The following is a 20,775-nucleotide window of genomic DNA, read 5'->3' on the forward strand; positions in this document are numbered from 1 at the left end:
GCATTTAAGTATAGTGTTGGTAGAAAATTTATTATTACACAACTGTCTTTAACGTAATTTAAATAAATAATCCCTTCCGTTCAAATAAAGATAAAAAAATATATGTTGTAATATGCACTTCTCATAAGCTCACTTAGCCATTTTGTAGCCATTATCGATAGTTAGACTTTTACTTACAGTATAAGAACAACTAACGTTTATAAATCATATTTAAAAGTGATTTTAAATGTTAAAATACCATAAATTGTAAAATATGGTTAACTTATAAAATTAATTGAATTTTAATAAGCAATTTGTGCATATATCGGTCAATAGTGCAGCCCTCGTTAGTGCTGGTAACCGATCTTTTCTGAAGTAGCATTAAAATTTTCCAACACTAACGGTGGCGTTTAAATTTTGTTTCGCTTGTTTGTTTACATGGCTTTAGTTTTTGATAAATAAGAACAGATCATAGCAAGTGGCTCGTTTAGTCTACAGAAAAAAGGCTAGCTATGTTATCCAATCGGGCTTTTGGAGAAACTATTGAGGTGGGTTTTCTGGAATGCAGTAGTCTAATAAATATTTCAAGCGCCGTTTGTATTTGCAGGACTATGAAGTACAGCACTTGCTGGGCAAAGGTGGTTTTGCGATTGTATACAAGGCGCGATGCCTGCACACTCACCAGGATGTGGCCATAAAGATGGTAAGTTCTTCTGTATTATTGGTTAAACATATTATTTACGGATTTGCTTTCAGATCGATAAAAAACTGATCCAGGGCACTGGACTCACTAACCGCGTTCGCCAGGAAGTGGAAATCCACTCCCGCTTGAAACATCCCTCCGTGCTTCAGCTGTACACTTTCTTCCAGGACGCCAACTATGTGTATTTGGTGCTCGAGCTGGCCCATAATGGGGAGCTTCATCGCTATATGAACCACATTGCCAGACCCTTCACAGAGACGGAAGCTGCTTCCATCCTGAAACAGGTGGTGGCGGGACTTTTGTACCTGCACTCCCACAATATTATGCACCGCGACATTTCGCTATCCAACCTCCTGCTTAGCAAGGAAATGCACGTTAAGATCGCCGATTTCGGACTGGCCACTCAATTAAAGCGACCTGATGAGCGCCATATGACTATGTGTGGAACCCCCAACTATATTTCGCCTGAGGTGGTGTCACGCTCGTCTCACGGACTGCCCGCGGACGTCTGGAGCGTTGGATGCATGCTGTACACCCTGCTGGTGGGACGCCCGCCCTTCGAAACTGATGCGGTGCAGTCAACCCTTAACAAAGTTGTAATGTCCGAGTATATTATGCCGGCTCACTTGTCTTATGAGGCGCAGGACTTGATAAACAAGTTATTAAAAAAGCTCCCGCACGAGCGGATTACCTTGGAGGCGGTTCTCTGCCATCCATTTATGTTAAGATGCTCAAATGGTGGACACTCGACGCCGGGAGCGTTGAATATGTTCAGCCAAAGTATGGAAAGCGCCGACAGTGGAATCATAACATTTGCTAGCAGTAATTATGCGGGAATTTATATTTGTCTGTGGAATCTTACTCTATTTATCTATTTTAGGTGAGTCCCGGAATTCCCAGCAAATTCGTTCTGTGGAAAACTCAGGACCACAACAAATGCTTCCCCAAATACAGGAGGAATTCAAGCATCATAAATTGACTTATGAGCAGCCAGGTTTATTTCGGCAAACTTCAACTGGCTTGGCAGAGCCGAATTGGCCAGGAGCTGCTAAGGCTTCAGCGTTCCGCATGGAAATCAGCATGGTACCCACTTCTAAACCGGCATCTGTTAAAGAAAATCGTATTTCGGTGCCACCATTGAACACTAAAAGACTGCTTTCGACGCGTTATAAGACAAAGAATGCTATAATGAGTATTTTGCGCAATGGGGAGGTAGTTCTCGAGTTTCTTAAGTTTCGGCCAACGTATAATGAAGATCGCATTATTGACATTTGTCGCATATCGGATGACGGACAGCGAATCATAATATATCAGCCAGATCCTGGGCGGTAAGTAAAGTGCGACATTGAAATTGAAGACGGCTTAGTACTTTTTTACTTTTCAGTGGCTTACCAGTAAGAGAGCAGCCACCAGATTTACAAATACCAAGTGGAGATTGCGTATATAATTACGAGAATTTGCCCAGCAAGCACTGGAAAAAATATATATACGGAGCTCGATTTGTAGGGCTGGTAAAAAGCAAAACACCTAAAGTCACTTACTTCAGTACTCTCGGGAAATGCCAATTGATGGAAACAATGACAGACTTCGAAATTCGTTTCTACTCAGGGGCTAAGCTACTGAAGACGCCGGCGGAGGGGGTAAAAGTCTACGATCGAAATGGAATGTTTCTCTCAGATCATACCTGTTCGGAGTCGCGATCCCTAATAGAGCATGGAAACGAGTGTTTCACCCACTGCATTAACATCAGTAATGCCTTGGAAGTTGCCCAGACAAAAGACAATTCGTGTTTTCCAGTCACAATTGGACGAAGACCCGTAACAGATGTACAGCCAGCTCAAAGATTAGATGGTCTACGGGATACCACCAACATTGCGTTTTCCACACCAAAATCGAATCAGGTATATATGCATATATATTGAATAATGTGCAGACTGTGACTTGCATTTATCATACAGGGCTCAATAAACTTTTCCGTAAGCACAATTTCCTCGACTCGAAACACTACAGACTTTGGAAACAACTGCTCCAGGTTGAACATGCTAGCTTCCCATCAAAATATTCCTATCAAACGCATCAACGTTCCTGATGTTGGAATTGCTACTGAGGTAATGCAAAATGTACATTTATTTTTTACATGGTTTCTAATCTTCATTTCGCCATTCTAGCTCTCCCATGGAGTTGTCCAAGTTCAATTTTATGATGGATCCGTTGTCTCTGTTATTCCGAGCATGCAAGGTGGTGGCATAACTTATACCCAACCCAACGGAACTTCAACTCATTTCGGCAAAGACGACGACTTGCCATTTCCGGTCAGAGATAGAGTCGGTCAGATACCAAACATTCAGATAAAGTTGAAGACAGCTCCATTGCTGGAAAGCGGCAGGAAAATTGACTACAACAATGCAGTGACTCCCAAAACGACAACGCCTTCTTATAATCGCATGCTTTTGTAATTCAATCAAAACTATCTTCCCAACTAGTTTTTAAGTTTGAGCAAATGTACTTGTATTGTAAATTAAAGGTAAATATATTTTGTACGTTTTCCCTGTGTGTATCAATATGATTAGCCGAAAATTATTCAATGTAACTATGATTTCCTTTAAAAGTTTTATGATTATAAAAAAAAAAAAAATTGGTTTGTTTTTTGTATTCTTTGTCGCTTAACAAGAAAAATTAACGAGAAGGGATCTAAACTCCAATTTGAATACCATTATCGAACACACCGCCTTGGACGGCTTTGACGTTTGTTTTACCTCAAGTTCTTTATTTAATTTTTAAAAGTTTATACTTTTTGTATAAGTGTGAGGTTCGAAAATTGTAGTATAAAATATATTATTATTACGTACGTGTATATATTAAATACGAGATAAATATATTTATATTTTTATACTTAGTCAAATCTATAGATTAACATTGCCTTACTAAACTAATGCTACCGCATTTACAAATTACTACGGCAGGATTCGTATTGCTTTAAAGTTGTAGATGCAATAGTGAAATATACACATTAAAAGTAATTTCTTGTACAGATTTTAAAGACAATCGTACACGGATGGATTACACTATGTAATAATAATAAGTTGCGATTAACTAATGTATCCGTATATTAATAAAATGCATTCGGCAATTCAGAAGAATCAATTTGAGCATGGATTGGTTGCTAGCAAGGTAATAAGAAACGAAAATATAATGAATGTAGACTAACTTAAATCAATGGACGGAAGAAAAACGCTAGTGAGACCGTACAGAATATAAGAAGCAAAAATTCAGTGGAGTTTTTTGATTGGCATTTTTAAAATGGATACAACTGCTTAACTAATAAAATAATAAAACGTTTAGTCACAAACTCATTAAACGAACATGCATAGCTTGAAACTCAAATTTAATCTTAGGTCTAAATGAAAAATCTTAGCTATAGAATGTTGGGTTTCGTTGGAAATTTGTTCACTTTTCGTTGTATTGTGCGTGAATCGCTCAAAGAGCGCTAGACTTGTCCTTAAGCTCAAACTGAATCTTCTGAAATATGTCCTAGAACCGATCCTTCGAGGTTGCGCTGTACTCCAGCTCGTTCAGGTTCTGAATCTCCTGCAGCTCTTGGAACTTTTCGTGGTCCCGAATATGGGCGTAGTTGGCAGACAGGCACATGAGGTAGTGGACCAGACTGAGCAGCACCAAAAGAGTGGACAGAGTGGCCAATATGAACATCACCTCAGCGTTCTCAACACCGTCTTTGCAGAAAGCCTTGATCTCGTACTTTTCGCAGACCTTCATGTCCTCAAGTTTCGTGTTTGGCGGGAACATGAAATCTGTACGATCCCAGAAATATTAAATGGCGTATCTTTATGGATATATATATTTAATGGCTTACGAAATTGTGTCAAATCAATGCAGCTTTGAGAGTGCTCAACACTGGTGCACATGTTCCAGAACATAGTATAGATGAAAGTAACCACTACCAGGAAGCAGAGGATCAGACTCCAAACGAAGTTAAGCAGGTAGGTTATCCCCATAAGTACGGCGCACGAGATTCGACCGCCCACTCGCGATCTCCACGCCCGGTAAACCTTGTATCTGGTTGCTCCGGTGGCCAGAAATCCGACGAACAGAATCATGAAGCCGAGGGCGGCCATGCCCGCTCCAATTATTACAAAAATCATTTGCACCGCTTCGATCCTAAAGGGATCAGATGGTTAAGTAAATCGCGTTTTGTAATCCCAATAAATAACTCACCATATCAGGCGTAGATGGAAAACCTGGTCAACCATTATTACGGTCAGAGAGGCTCCTCGGTACATGGTGAAGCAGAAGATACCCACTCCCAGGAGACACATCAGAGTGGCTATCAGGGTGGCGTAGGGAATACGCGCCATGCAGGATTGGCAGCATTCTCCTAAAGAAACGAGTTACATTTTAGGAAGAAGTTTATCAATAACTTTTGATTGTAATGTAAAATTATTGGTGTCTATGAAGTGAAGAAATGTTAATTTTACAAATGAAGTCATTACAGTTAAACATATACTAGGTATACGAAAGATTGCGCTAGCCAACTATTCAAAGTCACACATACAAAAGTAAATACTCTCCTGGAAGCTATAGCTTCCAGTATACTGCAGCGCATCTTTACCAGTCATTATCATATCACAATTCGTTATTGTGTTCATAGCAATTGTTGTGCAGTATCAAACATGTCGATGTTGGTGCCTCAAACATCGTTTTGCGGGGAGTGTTACTTTATTGTTTTAACGTTCCACATCACTTGGAGGCGACTTTTCAACTCCATAACAACTCGAAAAGACATCAAAATACAATCATCGGCATGGCTAATTCAAATGAGAAATACGCGGAAGCCTTGTTTTCGTAATAATCTGATTAAAAACTCGATAAAGACATGATAATGGAATGCCTTTATAAAGTTATCGATCAGAGTAATCCAAAAAAATTATCTCCAGGTAAATTATCAAACCGGAAGAACTATAAAAGTCCCATGTTTTCTTTCTACATTGTGTTGTGTTTCAATTTAGCTTTGCTTGTGTATCTATGCAATGAAGCCTAAAGTCAAAGGTGAATCGAGTGTAATACATAGTTTTGTGTATAGATTGCGTTATGAGAAAAGTGGGAAAACTGCTTATAAACATATGTGCATGGTACATTTGAGACGAATACACACAAGCTGAAAAAGATTGTGATAAGATAACAGGTGAACCCGCGACTGGTGATTTCAGGCTGTCCAGTGATTCACGTAAAGCAAAACAAGCACAAGGTGAACACAAAATTCGGTGAGGGTGGAATCGATTGATTGCACTACTGGAACGCCCTTCGGGCTCTGATGTGTCCCAGATTTCGGGTCATACCTTCGCCTCCGCGCTCCGTGTACCTGTCCAAAGAGTGATCCGAGCGGTACGAGTTGCGCCGACGGTTCTGGATGGACGCGTTGTACGGATTTCCGTTGTAGGCGCGCGTCAGGACTCCGCCGTCATCCTCGAAGTTCGTCTCGAGCAGGATTTCCTCTCGGGGATCCCGGATGCGATCGCGGTTGTTCCCCTTGCCCGGCATACTGCACAGTGCTTTATGGAGTCGAAGTCGGAATTTTAGTTACGGAACATAAGCTAGCCGCTCAAGCCAATTGGCACACAGTGAATCACACGCACACCGACGTCACCCAATTAAGAGGCCTTCCAATGATTATAATTAGTCTTTATAGCAATGACCACCGAACAGCGAATGACACTCCCGTAGAAAAGAAAGAACACTGAAATCTAAAAACTCAAAATGTCGATGTCGAGTGGGTTCTCAGTTTTCCAAAAGAGAGTTTCAAAGATAACTGGCTTTTTGAACTGCTCTTCAAAGAGCGTAGCGCTCTCTTACGAAATCTCGTTACACTGACAGATAATATGCAGCTTTAGTAAGAGTATAAAGTATATTGAACCTTTAGGTGAATTCGTAGCATTTCAAATGAAATCCAACTTTGGTCGTGATTATATTTATTTCTGTGCACGAATGCCTGTTGCTGTAATTAATGAGACAATTAGTTCGAACTTGCGGGTAGAAGTTCACTGCTCCAGTTGGGTCGAAAAGTCATACTAATAAGGGAAATGCGATAACCTTATAGGCATAGGGTTATCTCTTATTCACCTCTTATTTCTTATGCTAATTCAGCGACCCATCCTGATAATACCCCTTTCATTTTAGGGAACCCACTTTTTTGGCTTTTAGTTGCTGCAGTCAAGTATATGCCCCTCTACCATAAAGTAACAGATGTAATAAGGCATTTCATATTTTCAACCGCGTTTCTTTGGAATGTAATTAAGCTAATTATGTGCTTAGCGGCAACTTAAAGCCCAACCAAGACAGGCGGGACAACGAACCCAGAAGAGACATCTAAATGACATCCTGCCAGCGAAGGGAGTGAAGAGCCTGCGCCTTTTAAATACATCCGCCTTTGAGAGATTCTCACCGGAAGTCCCGCGGTGTCTGTGCCAGACTGAATGGAATTGGAATGGAGATTGCCACCGGGGGGCTTTGGACCAGATTTCTTACTCCAGATGCCAAATGCGGGGTGCCAATGACACCAAGACAGAGGCCCAGGCCGGCATTGGAGCACAACATGAATTCCGGCTGCGTGCAATGACTCTTTGTGAATTAAATAAGCGGCTGCCAGAGCGTAAATATAATAGTTTAGGAAGCCTAGATCAACACTTTAATACTCTTGCTTAATTTTGCCACAGTAATGTCAGTCAGGGACGACTTGCAAAAGCTATAACCGGAAAATTAGTAGATGTATATTTTCAAACCGAATCTACACATTATAATTGAAGCATATTATGATGAGTAGATAAATAAACTATACTCTCAAATGGATTTTACATTATTGTTTTTTCCCTTAAGAAAGAAGTAAGAAGTTGTAATTCAAAAATAAGCTTAAGTATAAATTGTAAAACAAAAATATTTTTATTTATTAATACAAAATTTTCAAAAATTGTGATTTAATTGAAATAATGGTATTTTGTTTTCTATGCAAACATTGGCAAATAAAAGTCTGCCGTTTCTGATACAAAAGGATTTCATGAGTGCAAGGCACCATAAATAGAAAATGGGCGCGAAAAGTTTTTGTATATATGTATGTGATAGATAAAACCCGAAAATCCCATTGGAATAATTTTCCTCACGTTACATAGATATGTGTCCAATTGGAAAACGATATATAAAAAAGAAAACCAGTCCCCAATGTGTTACAGCTTAGTTAAAATGTAGCTTTGTTACAGCTTTGAACACTCAGTGCCAGAAGGTATTGGCCAACTTACCCATTTGAATGGCTGTGAATTGTTACCAGACTCCGGAATTAAGTTATATCATTTAATTGTTTCCAATTGGGAATGCAAGTCGCTCTGGACTGCAATTTGTTAGATGCGTTGGAATTTCTGAAGTCTTTTGCATATGCTTGTATGTATACACAAACGTACAAACACCTCGCTCTACTTGGTAAACTCGAAACAAGTTTTAAGGTGTGAGCTTGACAGTGGAGGGGGAATTAAACTCGCGCTTCAGCCGTTTTATTTGCACTTTGATGCTATTCGATTGCGATTGAAAACGAAACCACAGGTGGTTAAATGAATTTAGCTTAATTTTTTAAGCTAGCACGAATTTATTATCCTAGGCCAGCGAAGCATCCAACTGAATTCGCCCAAAAACAAATAGTATCTACTCAATAACGAGCGTATCGAAGTGGTGAAGACCTACATTTATCGGTGAAACTATCGATGGTTTGGTATATTTTTCTTTAACTGGTCGCACTACTATATTCCTCGAGGTTCACTTGAATTAACGAAATACCACGGTTATACATTTATACATTAAATTAAAATGCAGACCAACTCTATATTTATTATTTATTGAACACGTATTTATAGTTTTCTATTCCGAACAAACGCAAAATTACATACATTACGTACATACAGCGATCAAAAAAATTATCAAAATGTAAAATTGTTTATATTCTAGTGCGACAATATCTAACAACAAGAATTCGAACTAGGTGCTAAGTTGACCCCTCTTTTCGACGACCCTGTTTTTTTTTGAATCCATCTCTAGCCTAAGCTTCAGCTATCGAAAAACCTCGGTGCAGCCGATAGTTCTAGCCATCTTCTATCGCCTTTTGTCGCTGTCGTCGGTGAATTTATTGCAAAAAGAAACGAAGCTAGCACTTTAGATGCCGCAGTAGCCTCACTCCAGGCTGTGCCAGTACTCTGACCACATATTAAGCAGCCGGAAGAGAGATACAAGCGATGACCAGGACGTGAGAGCAGCTGACTTGCGAACCGGCCCTCCATATTCCACTCACTTGTTGTTGTTGCTCGGATCTGCACGTCGAGACCCGACGGAATATACATATGTTTTCTGGCCAAAAGCAGCGCATCGAATCACTGTGACGACTGCACAAATAGCAGCTCCATTAGCTTACGCAAGCAATTCGCCGGTAAAGGTGGTTTCGATGATCGGTCACTGAGACCGCTGTCCAAAAGATTGGTCGTCCAGACAGACAGAAGAGTCACCCAGCGAACATGCTGCTCGTCCTGTTTTCCGTTTTCCTGATGGCCACGGCCTCCACGGCCGGGGACTCCCTTCAACGTAGCCGGCGAGCCGCCATCGACGTGGATAACGCGAAAGACATGCACAGCATTATTGACTTTGCCGAGTGCCAGAATCTCAAGAAGCTCTGCACGCACCAAAAGTCCACCGACAACCTGTCTATGCTGGAGTGCGCCCTAACCTTTAGCTCCAGCCAGTTGGAGGAACTCCCGGAGAGCTGCCAGAACGCTCTGTGGCTGCAGCAGCGCCAGTTGCAGTTGCCCGCCTGGTTGGAGAGCACTTTCCTGCCAGCCTATTGTCCCGCCGAGCGTTCCAAGCTTGAGAGCTGCCTGAACGCAGTGCACCTGTGGAGCTGCCTGGAGCAGCAGCGATTAAAGTTACCCCAAAACAACGCCTGCCATAAGCACCTTCGAAGGGCCTACGAGTCTTTGGGGCAGGACTACAGCGCCGTGGATGAGTTTTACACCGCCTGCGGACCGCTCGTGGAGGAGAACAAGTGCGGCCGGTTGAATATTGACCACCTGCCATCCGTGCTGTCGCAGCTGGGCACGGTACAATGCCTGCAGGAGAGTGCCACCAAGACCGGCATAGAGCCAGTTTGCCAAGCAGCCATCAATTCCATTGAGCTACAGCGCGGTATGCTGGAGCTCTTTCGTGTCTGCCAAGAGGATTTCTCAGCCCTGTGCTCGCAGGTGAGTGGGATTCAAAAGGCAACCATGTGCTTTTGAGCTAGTCTTTTAAATTAAATATGCTTTGAGAGAGAAATTAAAGACACACGAGGGTCATTAGTTGAAAGTCTATCAACCTTTTTACTTTTTATTTGTCTCACTATAAAGTACTGCAGATAAGATTAGCATGAATGAGGTACAAAATTATTTAAATTACGCTATATCAATATATTTTCTATGACAAAACAAAAATGAAAACAATGTGATTTCGTAATATTTTAATAAATTATTATTAGTTTTATTCTATTATTTATTTAATATTAGTTAGACGTTTGGTTTAAAAGCCGTCTTTACATCATAAAGAATGAAAATTAAATGAAAATTTATATCTATTGCTTCAGGAAAAGTCCGGCACTGCTGCCGGTTTCAAGTGCCTAGTGCGGCACAAGAACCACCCCTCGATGTCGCCCCAGTGTTCCGCCCAAATAACTTTGAGGGACCAGCAAATGGGACGCGACTACCGCGTATCTCACGGTCTGGCTAAGGCCTGTAAGGACGACATCAAATTGTACCACTGCCGACGCGGCGTCTCCGAAGATAAGCACGTGCGGTTGGCTCAGATCCTGCTCTGCCTGGAGTCGGTGTCCAAGAACGGGACCAAACTGGCGCCCGCTTGTCTCACTGAGCTAACAGATCACCGGCGCATGCTAATGACCGATTACCAGCTGTCCCCGGAGCTGCTCAACGACTGTGCTGATGACATACCCAAGTTCTGTCCGGACGAGCACAAGGCGCAGTTGGTGAATGGCATGACAAGTACAGGTGGCGAGATCATCCACTGCCTGCTGGAGCACGTCAAGGCTAGACGTCAGCAAAGACGGGTAACGGCCCAATGTCAGCGTGGATTGGAGACTCTGATTAAGGCCAGCGATGCTGGCGAGGACTGGCGAGTCGATCCGGTGCTTAGACGCGCGTGCAAACCAGTGGTGGATGTGGCCTGCAAGAATGTGCAGGGAGGAGACGCACGAGTCATGGGCTGTCTGATGGAACACATTGGCACCCCAGTTATGCTGCCCGATTGCGAGCAGGCACTTCTTATTATTGAGTATTTCGTGGCTAGAGATTTCAAGTTGGATCCCCAGTTGTACAAACACTGCCGTGATGACGCAGTAAAGTACTGCCGTGCTAAGAGACAATGGGATGATGCGCAGAATATACAAATGGATCCAGAAAGGGGACCCATGATCCTGCCCTGCCTACATCGTATGGCCTTCAGCGAGGACAAGCACCAGACTTTGGGGAAGGACTGTTTTAAAGAAGTCAAACGAGTGATGAGACAACGCGCAATATCCATGGACTTGATCCCCGAGGTAGAGGATTACTGCCTGAACGATCTTTCTGCGTTTTGCGCGGACTGCACTGAGAAGGGAAGTGAAATGGAGTGCCTGCAAAAGAACATGGACCAACTGCAGCCGGATTGCAAGACAGTGGTGGTGAAGTATACGGAGGAGGAGGCAGCTCACGTCGAGCTCAACCCCGTCATAATGAACGTCTGCGGCGAGGCCATGCAGCAGCACTGCTCGGCGATCCTTAATAGCGGAAAGGACAATGGTAATAAAATAGATACTCAAATTCATGTACTCAAGTATGTAATCGATTTCCAGGTGACATGATGGACTGCCTTATAGCGCACAAAAACGACGCAGATCTGCGCAAGGATCTGCGCTGTCGGGCTGCCATTGAGCACTTCCAGATCATCTCGCTTAAGAGCTTCCACTTCACTACAAAGTTCAAGGACGCGTGCCGTCCGTTTGTCCAGCGCTTCTGCTCTTCGAGTGCCACCAAAAACGAAGTGGTGGCTTGCCTCAGTGAGGTTATGCGCAACGACACAATCAAGGCGCAGCGTCACCAGATCCCCAAAGAGTGCCGCCATCAGGTCAAGGCCCAACTCTACCAGCAGCGCGAGAGCATTCAACTGGACCCCAAGCTGGGTAACGCCTGTAAGCGTGAACTTGAGCAATTTTGCGAGGAGGAAAAGGAGCCCGGTCAGGTGAATGAAAAAGCAAGTTGTCTAACTCATCCTTAACCGCTAATACGCATAAACAAACATTTAAATAGGATGACTGTACGCATTATGGCTTTTGCTACAGGCATTTGACACTCGCATCCCAAACAAAGTTTAACCAATCACTTAATGGCTTCTTTGATTACTACTATTGCAGGCTCTGGAGTGCCTTATAAGGAAGACCCATAGTTTAGGAAAGCCGTGTCATCATGCGATCTTCATGGTAAAGAAATCAGAGTTGGGCGACAGCGGCACTGACTATACGCTGCTCACCACGTGCAAAGAAATGATCTACAAGTTCTGCCCTAGCACTGATTCGTCAAAACTATTGGACTGCCTCAAGACGTATAAGGATGACACGCAGTTCGACCAGCGGTGTCACCTGGTGGTGGTTAATCGCATGATCGAGCAGAATACGGATTTCCGATTCAATCCCTCACTGCAAAGCGCCTGCGGAAAGAACATTGATAGGTTTTGCTCCAACATTGTGGCCAGCGCCTTGCCTAATGAGGAACTAAACGGAAAGGTGAGTGGAATGCCTACTGGTCTTGTTGAAACAAGTTCTGAAACTAAATGTAGTTGAGGACAAAAAAAGGGGTTTGGTGGTTTCTTTACTAAGCTAAAGAGTATTCCCTTTATTTACAATTGAAAATTATTGTTTTTACAGTTATTGAACAAATTATTTACACTTCCTGGATTGCATATCGAATGGTCCTTATCAAAACTCCATGTCTTCCCGCTGTAGTCTTCCATTGTCAGGATCGTCAATTGCGGCAGTTAAAGTATCCAATAAGTCTTCGCCCTTAGTTATCTCCAAGTTTAGTTTGTTATACGGCCCACTTGCGCTGCTCAGCGGACTAAGACTACGGGGAACACCATCGATGGCAAACGATGTCCAGACATCGACCATTTTTTCTGACATCTGAATGTCCTGTCCCTCCAGGGAATGGGTGGCGAAGAGGTATATGTTGTCGTTGGAATGATGCACTCCTCCATTAAAGGGATAGTGCGAGTTGCCAAACTCATATCCAAATCGAGTGTATTTGCCTTCGTACTCGAAACTGTAGACATAAACTGGCGTGTCCAATTGTTGGGTGTAAATTTTGGTAGCCAGAGTTATCACTGGGGACTTCATAAAGATGTTTGTAGTGAGCTGTAGAAGAAAAATTTAAACCATCTGTTTTTGCTGTGCTTTGGTCGAACTCACATCGAAGTATGAGGGAACTGCTGCGTTGTGATTATAACTGTTAAGCATATTAGGGTTAAAGAGCAACCGATTCAATATGTTATCCGTGAGTCCCGATGTGTCATTAACCAGATCATTGATACCCTGGGAAAACTGACGGACACTCAATGAACTCACATTGGACACCTTTATAGCGAGCGAATCATAATAGCCTAGAAAAATGTTCAATTAAAAAAAAAGGGCAAACCATAGTATTAATTTTTCTTACTTGCTAGCACGAAGGAACCATCGTGTTGAGTAAATCCTGTCAGAATAGGAATCTGCCTGCGGTAACTTTTTACCAGTTCACTGGGATGTTGCGGTAGGATGCCGTGTAAGTCTCCAACAACCGGCGAAAAAGATTCTGATGTCGTCGCCTTTAGAATGTCTATAACTTTCGCCTTTTGCAAGCACTTCACGAGCTGATCGTGCTGCTCACAACTAAAACATCCCAGCTGAACACAGATACGTTGAGATTGTGCCTCCGGATCCTTATTGATTGCCCAGCTGGCAAAAATAGAACCTGACTGCACGATAGCTCTCTTGAACGTGTTGGCGCCAGTTTTGGGGCTCAGCAGCAAGGAACTGGCTATTCCAGCGCCGGCACTCTGGCCAAAAATGGTCACCTTTTGAGGGTCACCGCCAAAGCTACTTATGTGCATTTCCACCCAATCGAGGGCCATAAGGATATCCGCTATGGGCGCATTGCCGGGCAGCTCTTCCGTATAAGTCGATAACCAGCCGAGGGCCCCCACTCGGTACTGAGGTACAACTAGGACAATGTCCTTCTCAAGAAGGTAGTTCGGTGGGTGATCCTCGGAGGAGCCATTGTAGAAGCCGCCGCCATAGATGTAAAACATGACAGGCTGGCTAGCAGAGATCTGAAATGTATATGTTTCGTTTTACTTGTTTCGTATATAATTATCATTTATGTCCAATTTAGCGCATAAAGTTTAAGGCTCTAATCTTAAAGTTTTATGCGCAAAATGCTCTGTGTGCATCTGATTTTGGATCATCATGATTAGTAAGACTAATTTTGACTCACATTTTTAGTGTATACCGACAGATTGAGGCAATCTTCAAGTTCCGCATCAGACTTCTGGCTATCTAGGTTTGTTATCACGGGGCAGCGCTGTCCAAAGTTCAGAGCATTGAAGGTGTCTGTCCATGGAGAGCGCGCCACAGGTGGCTATACGCGAAATAAAGAAAAGAAAGTATTAGTACTTCGTCATGCGTCAGATTATCAGTAAATGTGAATATAATTCGATTTACAAAATTCTTAGAATGATAGTCTTTCTTCGAAACTGCTATACCCTCTCTACCGTATCATTTCATAGCTTTAATTTTTCTAAATTCATATTCTTAATAGTCATAAAACCATACGATTCACCACATGTGGTATATGTACATAGTTCCTTACCTTAGGTAAGGGTATTTAAACTTCGACCTCCCATGGGTTGCAATGTTCGTTTTTATTTTAACACTTATTACTTGACTTTTTAGAAGTGTTTTGATTTGACTGCACTTGAACTTATGTAGCTTAAACAGCAAAAAGAGCACTGACATTTTTACACAAATTAAGTAGTTTACCCGAAAGCGCAGCTCGTCCTTTGGCGGTTCGGCAAAGGGGATGCCACGAAACTGCATAAATAACTGATCAGTCCAGGCTGTGTAAGCATGATTCCCAAGAACGGCCCCCTGACCATTGGCTAGTTCCACTGTCACCGTAGCTGTTTCGGATGCATCGGCACCCTGGCCGCCGGTGAGGAATATCACAAGAAAGGCGGTTAGCCCAGCGGTTAGAACCCCGCACAGCGTCAGCATCACGAATACGCCGCGTCTACGCATTAGACCTGACTGACTCGACTTTGAACGAGGACTGGATCGAGAATGAAACGTCGCTGGTGGCTAACAAATTGCCGGCTCATATGAAAAGGCAGTGACGGGCACAACGTGAGATCTATTTGTTTTCTTTTTACTTTTGGAATCTCTTATCACATGTGCTTCCTTATCTCCGCTGCCGTATAGCATTCCCTGCCAATAAAATAAACCTTTCAATTGAGTATAATTTAACAAGTCAAAACATTTTGATACCCGTTACTCGTCATTAAACGGGTATACACGATTTGAAAAGTATTAAACGAGTCCGTCCGTATGAACGCCGTAATTCTAGTGAAGCATACTATGTGCAAAATTTGTTTCAGAACGTTGCCACGCCCACAAACATTAAAACTGTCAAGCCCAAAATTATTTTTTAATTTCTTTTCGCACCAGCATTAGCTGAATAACGGGTATCTGATAGTCGAGGGACTCTGCTATAGCGTTATTATTATGAAGTACTTTTAATACAACTTATAAGACAATAAGTCACACCACTTGTTAGCATAAGTTTCATCGATTTTAAGTTATTAATTTAATAGAGGATGTTGAACTTTAATTATTTTTTTAATTAACACCTTATATTGGTTCAATGTCTTGTAGGTGATTCGATGTCTAAAAAACAAGTTCCGTCAATCTGCGCTGGACGAACCATGTGCGCAGGAGATGACCAAGATCCTGCAGGAGCAGGCTCTGAACTACAAGTTGAATCCTCTGCTGCAGGTATTCTGCAAGTTGGAGATCCAGGAACTGTGCAAGGCAAATGTGGATTCCGACGAGCACGGCCAGCTGGCGGAGTGCTTGAAGACGGCATTCCTGCAGAAGCAGATTATAAACCGGGAGTGCCAGATGGAGGTGGCCACTCTGATCGCCGAAGCCAAGGCAGACATTCACGTTGATCCTATTCTCGAAACGGCGTGTACGGTCGATCTGCTGCGATACTGTTCCAAAGTTGCAGCTGGCAATGGACGCAGTAAGTTTAAATATTTTTGAAGAAATAATAATGTTAGTAGTTATTATGAGCGGCATAAAATTTGTAGACAAAAAATGAGATTACCTCATAAATTCGTTTTTAAAATTATTTATTTAGATATTTTAATTGTAGTAGTACTGTAATTTAAGCCCTTATTCAAATCTAACAATAATATTTATTATCTCTATGCTCTAGAACTTAGTTGCCTCAAAACGCTGGTGAAGGATACGCCAAACTCGTTGGAAGCGGACTGCCGAGAAAAGTTGCAGCGACGCATCGAGATGTTCAGGAACGCAGACGACACGTTGGCGCTGCCACCCGAGGATGTGCAGCAGCTGGTGCAACAGGTCGTCGCCTCGCCGGCCCGGAAATTCTTCCTTGTGATACTAATGAGCGCCACGGGCCTGGTATTCCTCACTGGCATCTTCCTTGGACGGGCCACCAAACGTGCAATGGGCCTAAAGAATAAATAATTAAAATATTAGTCTGTAGTGCCGCTGTGTAGGCGGAGTGTGTATGTATGTTTGAGAGCTTGCTGTTTTCCATTTCGGTCGACCCATGACCCTATTCCGATCCCTATAAGTATACTTTCACTCCACCCTGCCTGCCTTTCGATATTTGTGTAAGCAATTTGTGGCTTAGTCGTTTGTAAGACCAAAAAATACACGAAAAAGGAGAACACAATAAAATATTCTAGTTCCATTTTTAGGGTTCTTTGTGTTATAGCTTTTTTGTAACAATTTCACTTGTATATTAAATTGTATTTTTGTAAACAAAAACCCCGACGTTTTACCTATTTCCACACTAAGGCATCAACAGGTGTTTTTCGATAGAATGGGCAAACTTCTGCATGTTTTGAGTACAAAATTTAATTAAAAACTTAAAAGATGCAAAAACTTGACAATCACGGTCTATCTATTTAATCAATTTTCCAAAAATAAATTAAAGGTATAAAACTGCAATTAATATTATAATTTTCGCAGGAAGCTTTTCTCTTTGTGCTTATAAAAATTCACATATGTATGTGTCGATAGCCTAAGGCTTCCGTTAATTTTCTCCTTATTACTGCTACAAGACACGCCTTTCTTAATATTGATATACGTAATTATATTATTATTCTTATATGTCCTAAATATTTCTTCATGATTCATGCAATGGTTATACATTACCGTTAAAAAATTAAACAAGCTCCTGTAGCTCTGCAGGTGGTTCAGTATATTTTTGATATATGTGGATAATAATCTTACTATTTCCAGTATATTAAACCGGTGGTATTTTTCAACGCCCAACTGCGGTCACACTGCTTGCAAGTCAATTGGAACAAGGAGATTTTGTTGCGTTAGAAGAGGTTCAAAATAGGCACAAAGTGCTTGAAAAAAACAAACTGATCGGAAGTAGTATAACTCTAACAAAGTGCCTCAAAAATTGGTGTTTTAAAAACACAAGAATGGTGATAGCAGACGCCCAATAAGAATTTTCAAAGAGCCATGTAAGCAAGACCACATTGTTCACCTCACAAGCACCCACACAGATGCAGCCGAAACAGGTTCTATTAAAATAGCTAACGTAGCACCTACAGCTGAGTCCAAAATAGTAGCATCATTGTAGGAAACCGCTTCGGGGCTTTATATTATAAAAATTGCAGTGATTCAATTTTAAAAAGATCAATAAATCAATCATAATTTTTATATTTTGCCATATCTTAGATTCTGTTTTCGGCTCGTATTTCGTTCATTCCAGACACACTTAACATTTATCTGTTCTCTTCTTTCTATTACAAGTAAAATTTAAATTACATGTGTGAAGACGTTTTGGTTTCAGTTATTTGTACAGCTGACGACTATTTTTTAGCCGCCTGCTGTGGCGACAATGGACGGCGTTAAGGTTGAGACGTTCATCAAAAGCGAAGGTGAGTCCAGTAACCCGAGCTATTGCACCTTGGAGCCCGTTCTAACGCGACTGTTGCCATTGCCCTCTGACCTTACAGAAAACCGAGCGATGCCCTTGATCGGAGGAGGCAGTGCCTCTGGCGGCACTCCGCTACCAGGTGGCGGCGTGGGAATGGGATCCGGAGCATCCGCCACACTGAGTGTGGAGCTGTGCTTGGTGTGCGGGGACCGCGCCTCCGGGCGGCACTATGGAGCCATAAGTTGTGAGGGCTGCAAGGGATTCTTCAAGCGCTCGATCCGGAAGCAGCTGGGCTACCAGTGTCGCGGGGCCATGAACTGCGAGGTCACCAAGCACCACAGGAATCGGTGCCAGTTCTGTCGACTACAGAAGTGCCTGGCCAGCGGCATGCGAAGTGATTGTAATTTTCGTTTAAGTCGTCGTCTCAAGCTATAAACAATCTCTGGCCAGGTCAGAGTCTACGTGCTCCAGCAGGCTTTAGCAGAATTCCAATCTTTAGTCAGGGGATGTAATTTAGCTTTTAAATTTGTCAAGTTATGAAACGTAATGAAACGATAACAACTGAGGCTCCCAAAGCTGCTTCATCAAGAACTGATTTGATTATTCGAATTGGTCTTTTATATCAGCTCAGTTTCTCAAAATGTATGCTAGGGTCTAGTTAAAAAGTTATACAATTTCCGACCGTTAGATGTATCACTCATATTGAAGTGCATTTTACGCCAAGTAAACATGTGAATCTAATTGCATCCCAGTGTTCGCTTCTGTAACGTTAATATCCACTTCAATAACTAGCACATCTTAAAACTGTAGCGGCGGGAGCACAAAAGATTCCCAGCCTGCACACACAGTAACCAATTCACCCACTTACTCACCTTCACCTCGCCTGAAAAATCATCAAACCGCATCCTCATCTCACTTCGTGCTCTAATTAATTGCCTTCCATTCTCTTTAACTCTGGTTCACAGCTGTGCAGCACGAAAGGAAACCGATTGTGGACAGAAAGGAGGGTATCATCGCCACTGCCGGTGGCTCATCCACTTCTGGCGGGGGTGGCAGCTCGTCCACCTACCTATCCGGCAAGTCCGGCTATCAGCAGGGGCGTGGCAAGGGGCACAGTGTGAAGGCCGAGTCCGCGGCCACGCCTCCCGTTCATAGCACGCCAGCAACGGCCTTTAATTTGAATGAGAATATATTCCCAATGGGGCTGAATTTCGCAGAACTAACGCAGACATTGAGTAAGTTGAACTTTGCTTTGCATACTCGCATGTGTGATAGGTTTCTTTTACAGATATGTCATGTATAACTGCAATCATTTAATTTCTTTCAAACAAATTAAACTCTTCTTACTTTACAGTGTTTGCTACCCAACAGCAGCAGCAACAACAGCAACAGCATCAACAAAGTGGCAGCTTTTCTCCAGATATTCCCAAGGCAGATCCCGAGGATGACGAGGACGACTCCATGGACAACAGCAGCACGCTGTGCCTGCAGTTGCTCGCTAACAGCGCCAGCAACAACAACTCGCAGCACCTTAACTTTAATGCCGGGGAAGCACCCACCGCTCTGCCGACCACGTCGACAATGGGCCTTATACAGAGTTCGCTAGACTTGCGGGTTATCCACAAGGGGTTGCAAATCCTGCAGCCCATCCAAAACCAATTGGAGCGAAGTGGCAATCTGAGTGTGAAGCCCGAGTGCGATTCAGAGGCGGAGGACAGTGGCACCGAGGATGCCGTAGATGCAGAGCTAGAGCACATGGATATAGACTTTGAGTGCGGTGGCAACCGAAGCGGCGGAAGCGATTTTGTAATCAATGAAGCGGTTTTTGAACAGGAACTTCTTACCGATGTGCAGTGTGCCTTTCATGTGCAACCCCCGACTTTGGTCCATTCGTATTTAAATATCCATTATGTGTGTGAGACGGGCTCGCGAATAATCTTTCTTACCATCCATACCCTTCGAAAGGTTCCAGTTTTTGAACAATTGGAAGCCCATACCCAGGTGAAACTGCTAAGAGGAGTTTGGCCAGCTTTGATGGCTATAGCTTTGGCTCAGTGTCAGGGGCAGCTTTCGGTGCCCACCATTATCGGGCAGTTTATTCAAAGCACTCGCCAGCTAGCGGATATCGATAAGATCGAACCGTTGAAGATCTCCAAGATGGCCAATCTCACCAGGACCTTACACGACTTTGTCCAGGAGCTCCAGTCACTGGAGGTCACTGATATGGAGTTTGGCTTGTTGCGTCTGATCTTGCTGTTCAATCCCACGCTGTTGCAGCAGCGCAAGGAGCGGTCGCTGCGAGGCTACGTTCGCAGAGTCCAACTCTACGCCCTGTCGAGTTTGAGAAGGCAGGGAGGCATCGGGGGCGGAGAGGAGCGCTTTAATGTTCTGGTGGCTCGACTTCTTCCGCTGAGCAGTCTGGACGCAGAGGCCATGGAGGAGCTGTTTTTCGCCAACTTGGTCGGACAGATGCAGATGGATGCTCTTATTCCGTTCATACTGATGACCAGCAATACCAGTGGACTATAGGAAGAAATGGGGAGAATAGGGGGCAAGCAGATTAGCTAGACCGCCCAAAAGCAAGACTGAAGATGGACCAAGTGCGGGCAATACACGTAGCAACTAGGCAAATCCCATTAAAATATATTTAATATATACAATATGTACTTTAGGAGACAATATTCTAACATAAAACCTTGGGTTTATTGTTGTTCACAGATTAAATGGAATCGATTTCCCAATAAAAGCGAATATGTTTTTAACCAGAGTTTGAATGTTAGGTCGTCA

General features: G+C 43.0%; 5 protein-coding genes across 10 annotated transcripts; 3 read left to right on the forward strand and 2 right to left on the reverse strand.

Annotated features, from left to right (window-relative positions):
- Window positions 1–372: 372 nt before the first annotated feature.
- On the forward strand, window positions 373–3,222 carry LOC120450447 (serine/threonine-protein kinase PLK4). The gene is made up of 7 exons (XM_039633464.1): window positions 373–527; window positions 587–682; window positions 736–1,504; window positions 1,563–2,010; window positions 2,067–2,583; window positions 2,641–2,790; window positions 2,851–3,222. The coding sequence occupies exons 1-7, from the start codon at window positions 492–494 to the stop codon at window positions 3,136–3,138; spliced, it is 2,304 nt and encodes a 767-aa protein (XP_039489398.1). The 5' UTR covers window positions 373–491; the 3' UTR covers window positions 3,139–3,222.
- A 360-nt stretch (window positions 3,223–3,582) lies between these two features.
- LOC120450448 (neuronal membrane glycoprotein M6-a) lies at window positions 3,583–8,383 on the reverse strand. 2 transcript variants are annotated; one of them, XM_039633465.2, is made up of 5 exons: window positions 7,987–8,383; window positions 6,037–6,249; window positions 4,916–5,075; window positions 4,554–4,858; window positions 3,583–4,491 (listed from the first exon to the last, which is right to left on the reverse strand). In XM_039633465.2, the coding sequence occupies exons 1-5, from the start codon at window positions 7,988–7,990 to the stop codon at window positions 4,214–4,216; spliced, it is 960 nt and encodes a 319-aa protein (XP_039489399.1). In that variant the 5' UTR covers window positions 7,991–8,383; the 3' UTR covers window positions 3,583–4,213. The 2 variants fall into 2 exon arrangements, with proteins under 2 accessions (XP_039489399.1, XP_039489400.1); XM_039633466.2 differs by lacking the exon at window positions 6,037–6,249 and having other exon boundaries at window positions 3,589–4,491; window positions 7,987–8,381.
- Window positions 8,384–8,775: 392 nt separating this feature from the next.
- LOC120447958 (Golgi apparatus protein 1) lies at window positions 8,776–16,859 on the forward strand. 2 transcript variants are annotated; one of them, XM_039629647.2, is made up of 6 exons: window positions 8,776–9,963; window positions 10,341–11,550; window positions 11,604–12,001; window positions 12,162–12,530; window positions 15,711–16,080; window positions 16,276–16,859. In XM_039629647.2, the coding sequence occupies exons 1-6, from the start codon at window positions 9,244–9,246 to the stop codon at window positions 16,551–16,553; spliced, it is 3,345 nt and encodes a 1,114-aa protein (XP_039485581.1). In that variant the 5' UTR covers window positions 8,776–9,243; the 3' UTR covers window positions 16,554–16,859. The 2 variants fall into 2 exon arrangements, with proteins under 2 accessions (XP_039485581.1, XP_039485582.1); XM_039629648.2 differs by having other exon boundaries at window positions 8,779–9,963; window positions 11,604–11,989.
- On the reverse strand, window positions 12,603–15,135 carry LOC120447959 (juvenile hormone esterase). Its single transcript, XM_039629649.2, has 5 exons — window positions 14,820–15,135; window positions 14,275–14,418; window positions 13,459–14,110; window positions 13,212–13,402; window positions 12,603–13,157 (listed from the first exon to the last, which is right to left on the reverse strand). The coding sequence occupies exons 1-5, from the start codon at window positions 15,075–15,077 to the stop codon at window positions 12,723–12,725; spliced, it is 1,680 nt and encodes a 559-aa protein (XP_039485583.1). The 5' UTR covers window positions 15,078–15,135; the 3' UTR covers window positions 12,603–12,722.
- Window positions 16,860–17,370: 511 nt separating the features above from the next.
- Window positions 17,371–20,750, forward strand: LOC120448305 (nuclear hormone receptor HR78). 4 transcript variants are annotated; one of them, XM_039630246.2, is made up of 5 exons: window positions 17,371–17,569; window positions 17,862–17,989; window positions 18,068–18,388; window positions 18,954–19,223; window positions 19,343–20,750. In XM_039630246.2, the coding sequence occupies exons 2-5, from the start codon at window positions 17,950–17,952 to the stop codon at window positions 20,515–20,517; spliced, it is 1,806 nt and encodes a 601-aa protein (XP_039486180.1). In that variant the 5' UTR covers window positions 17,371–17,569; window positions 17,862–17,949; the 3' UTR covers window positions 20,518–20,750. The 4 variants fall into 4 exon arrangements, with proteins under 4 accessions (XP_039486180.1, XP_039486183.1, XP_039486182.1 ...); XM_039630249.2 differs by having other exon boundaries at window positions 18,068–18,382; XM_039630248.2 differs by having other exon boundaries at window positions 17,887–17,989.
- The last annotated feature ends 25 nt before the right edge of the window (window positions 20,751–20,775 follow it).

The sequence above is a fragment of the Drosophila santomea genome, chromosome 3L, assembly GCF_016746245.2.
Source record: "Drosophila santomea strain STO CAGO 1482 chromosome 3L, Prin_Dsan_1.1, whole genome shotgun sequence".
Classification (NCBI taxonomy): Eukaryota; Metazoa; Arthropoda; class Insecta; order Diptera; family Drosophilidae; genus Drosophila; species Drosophila santomea.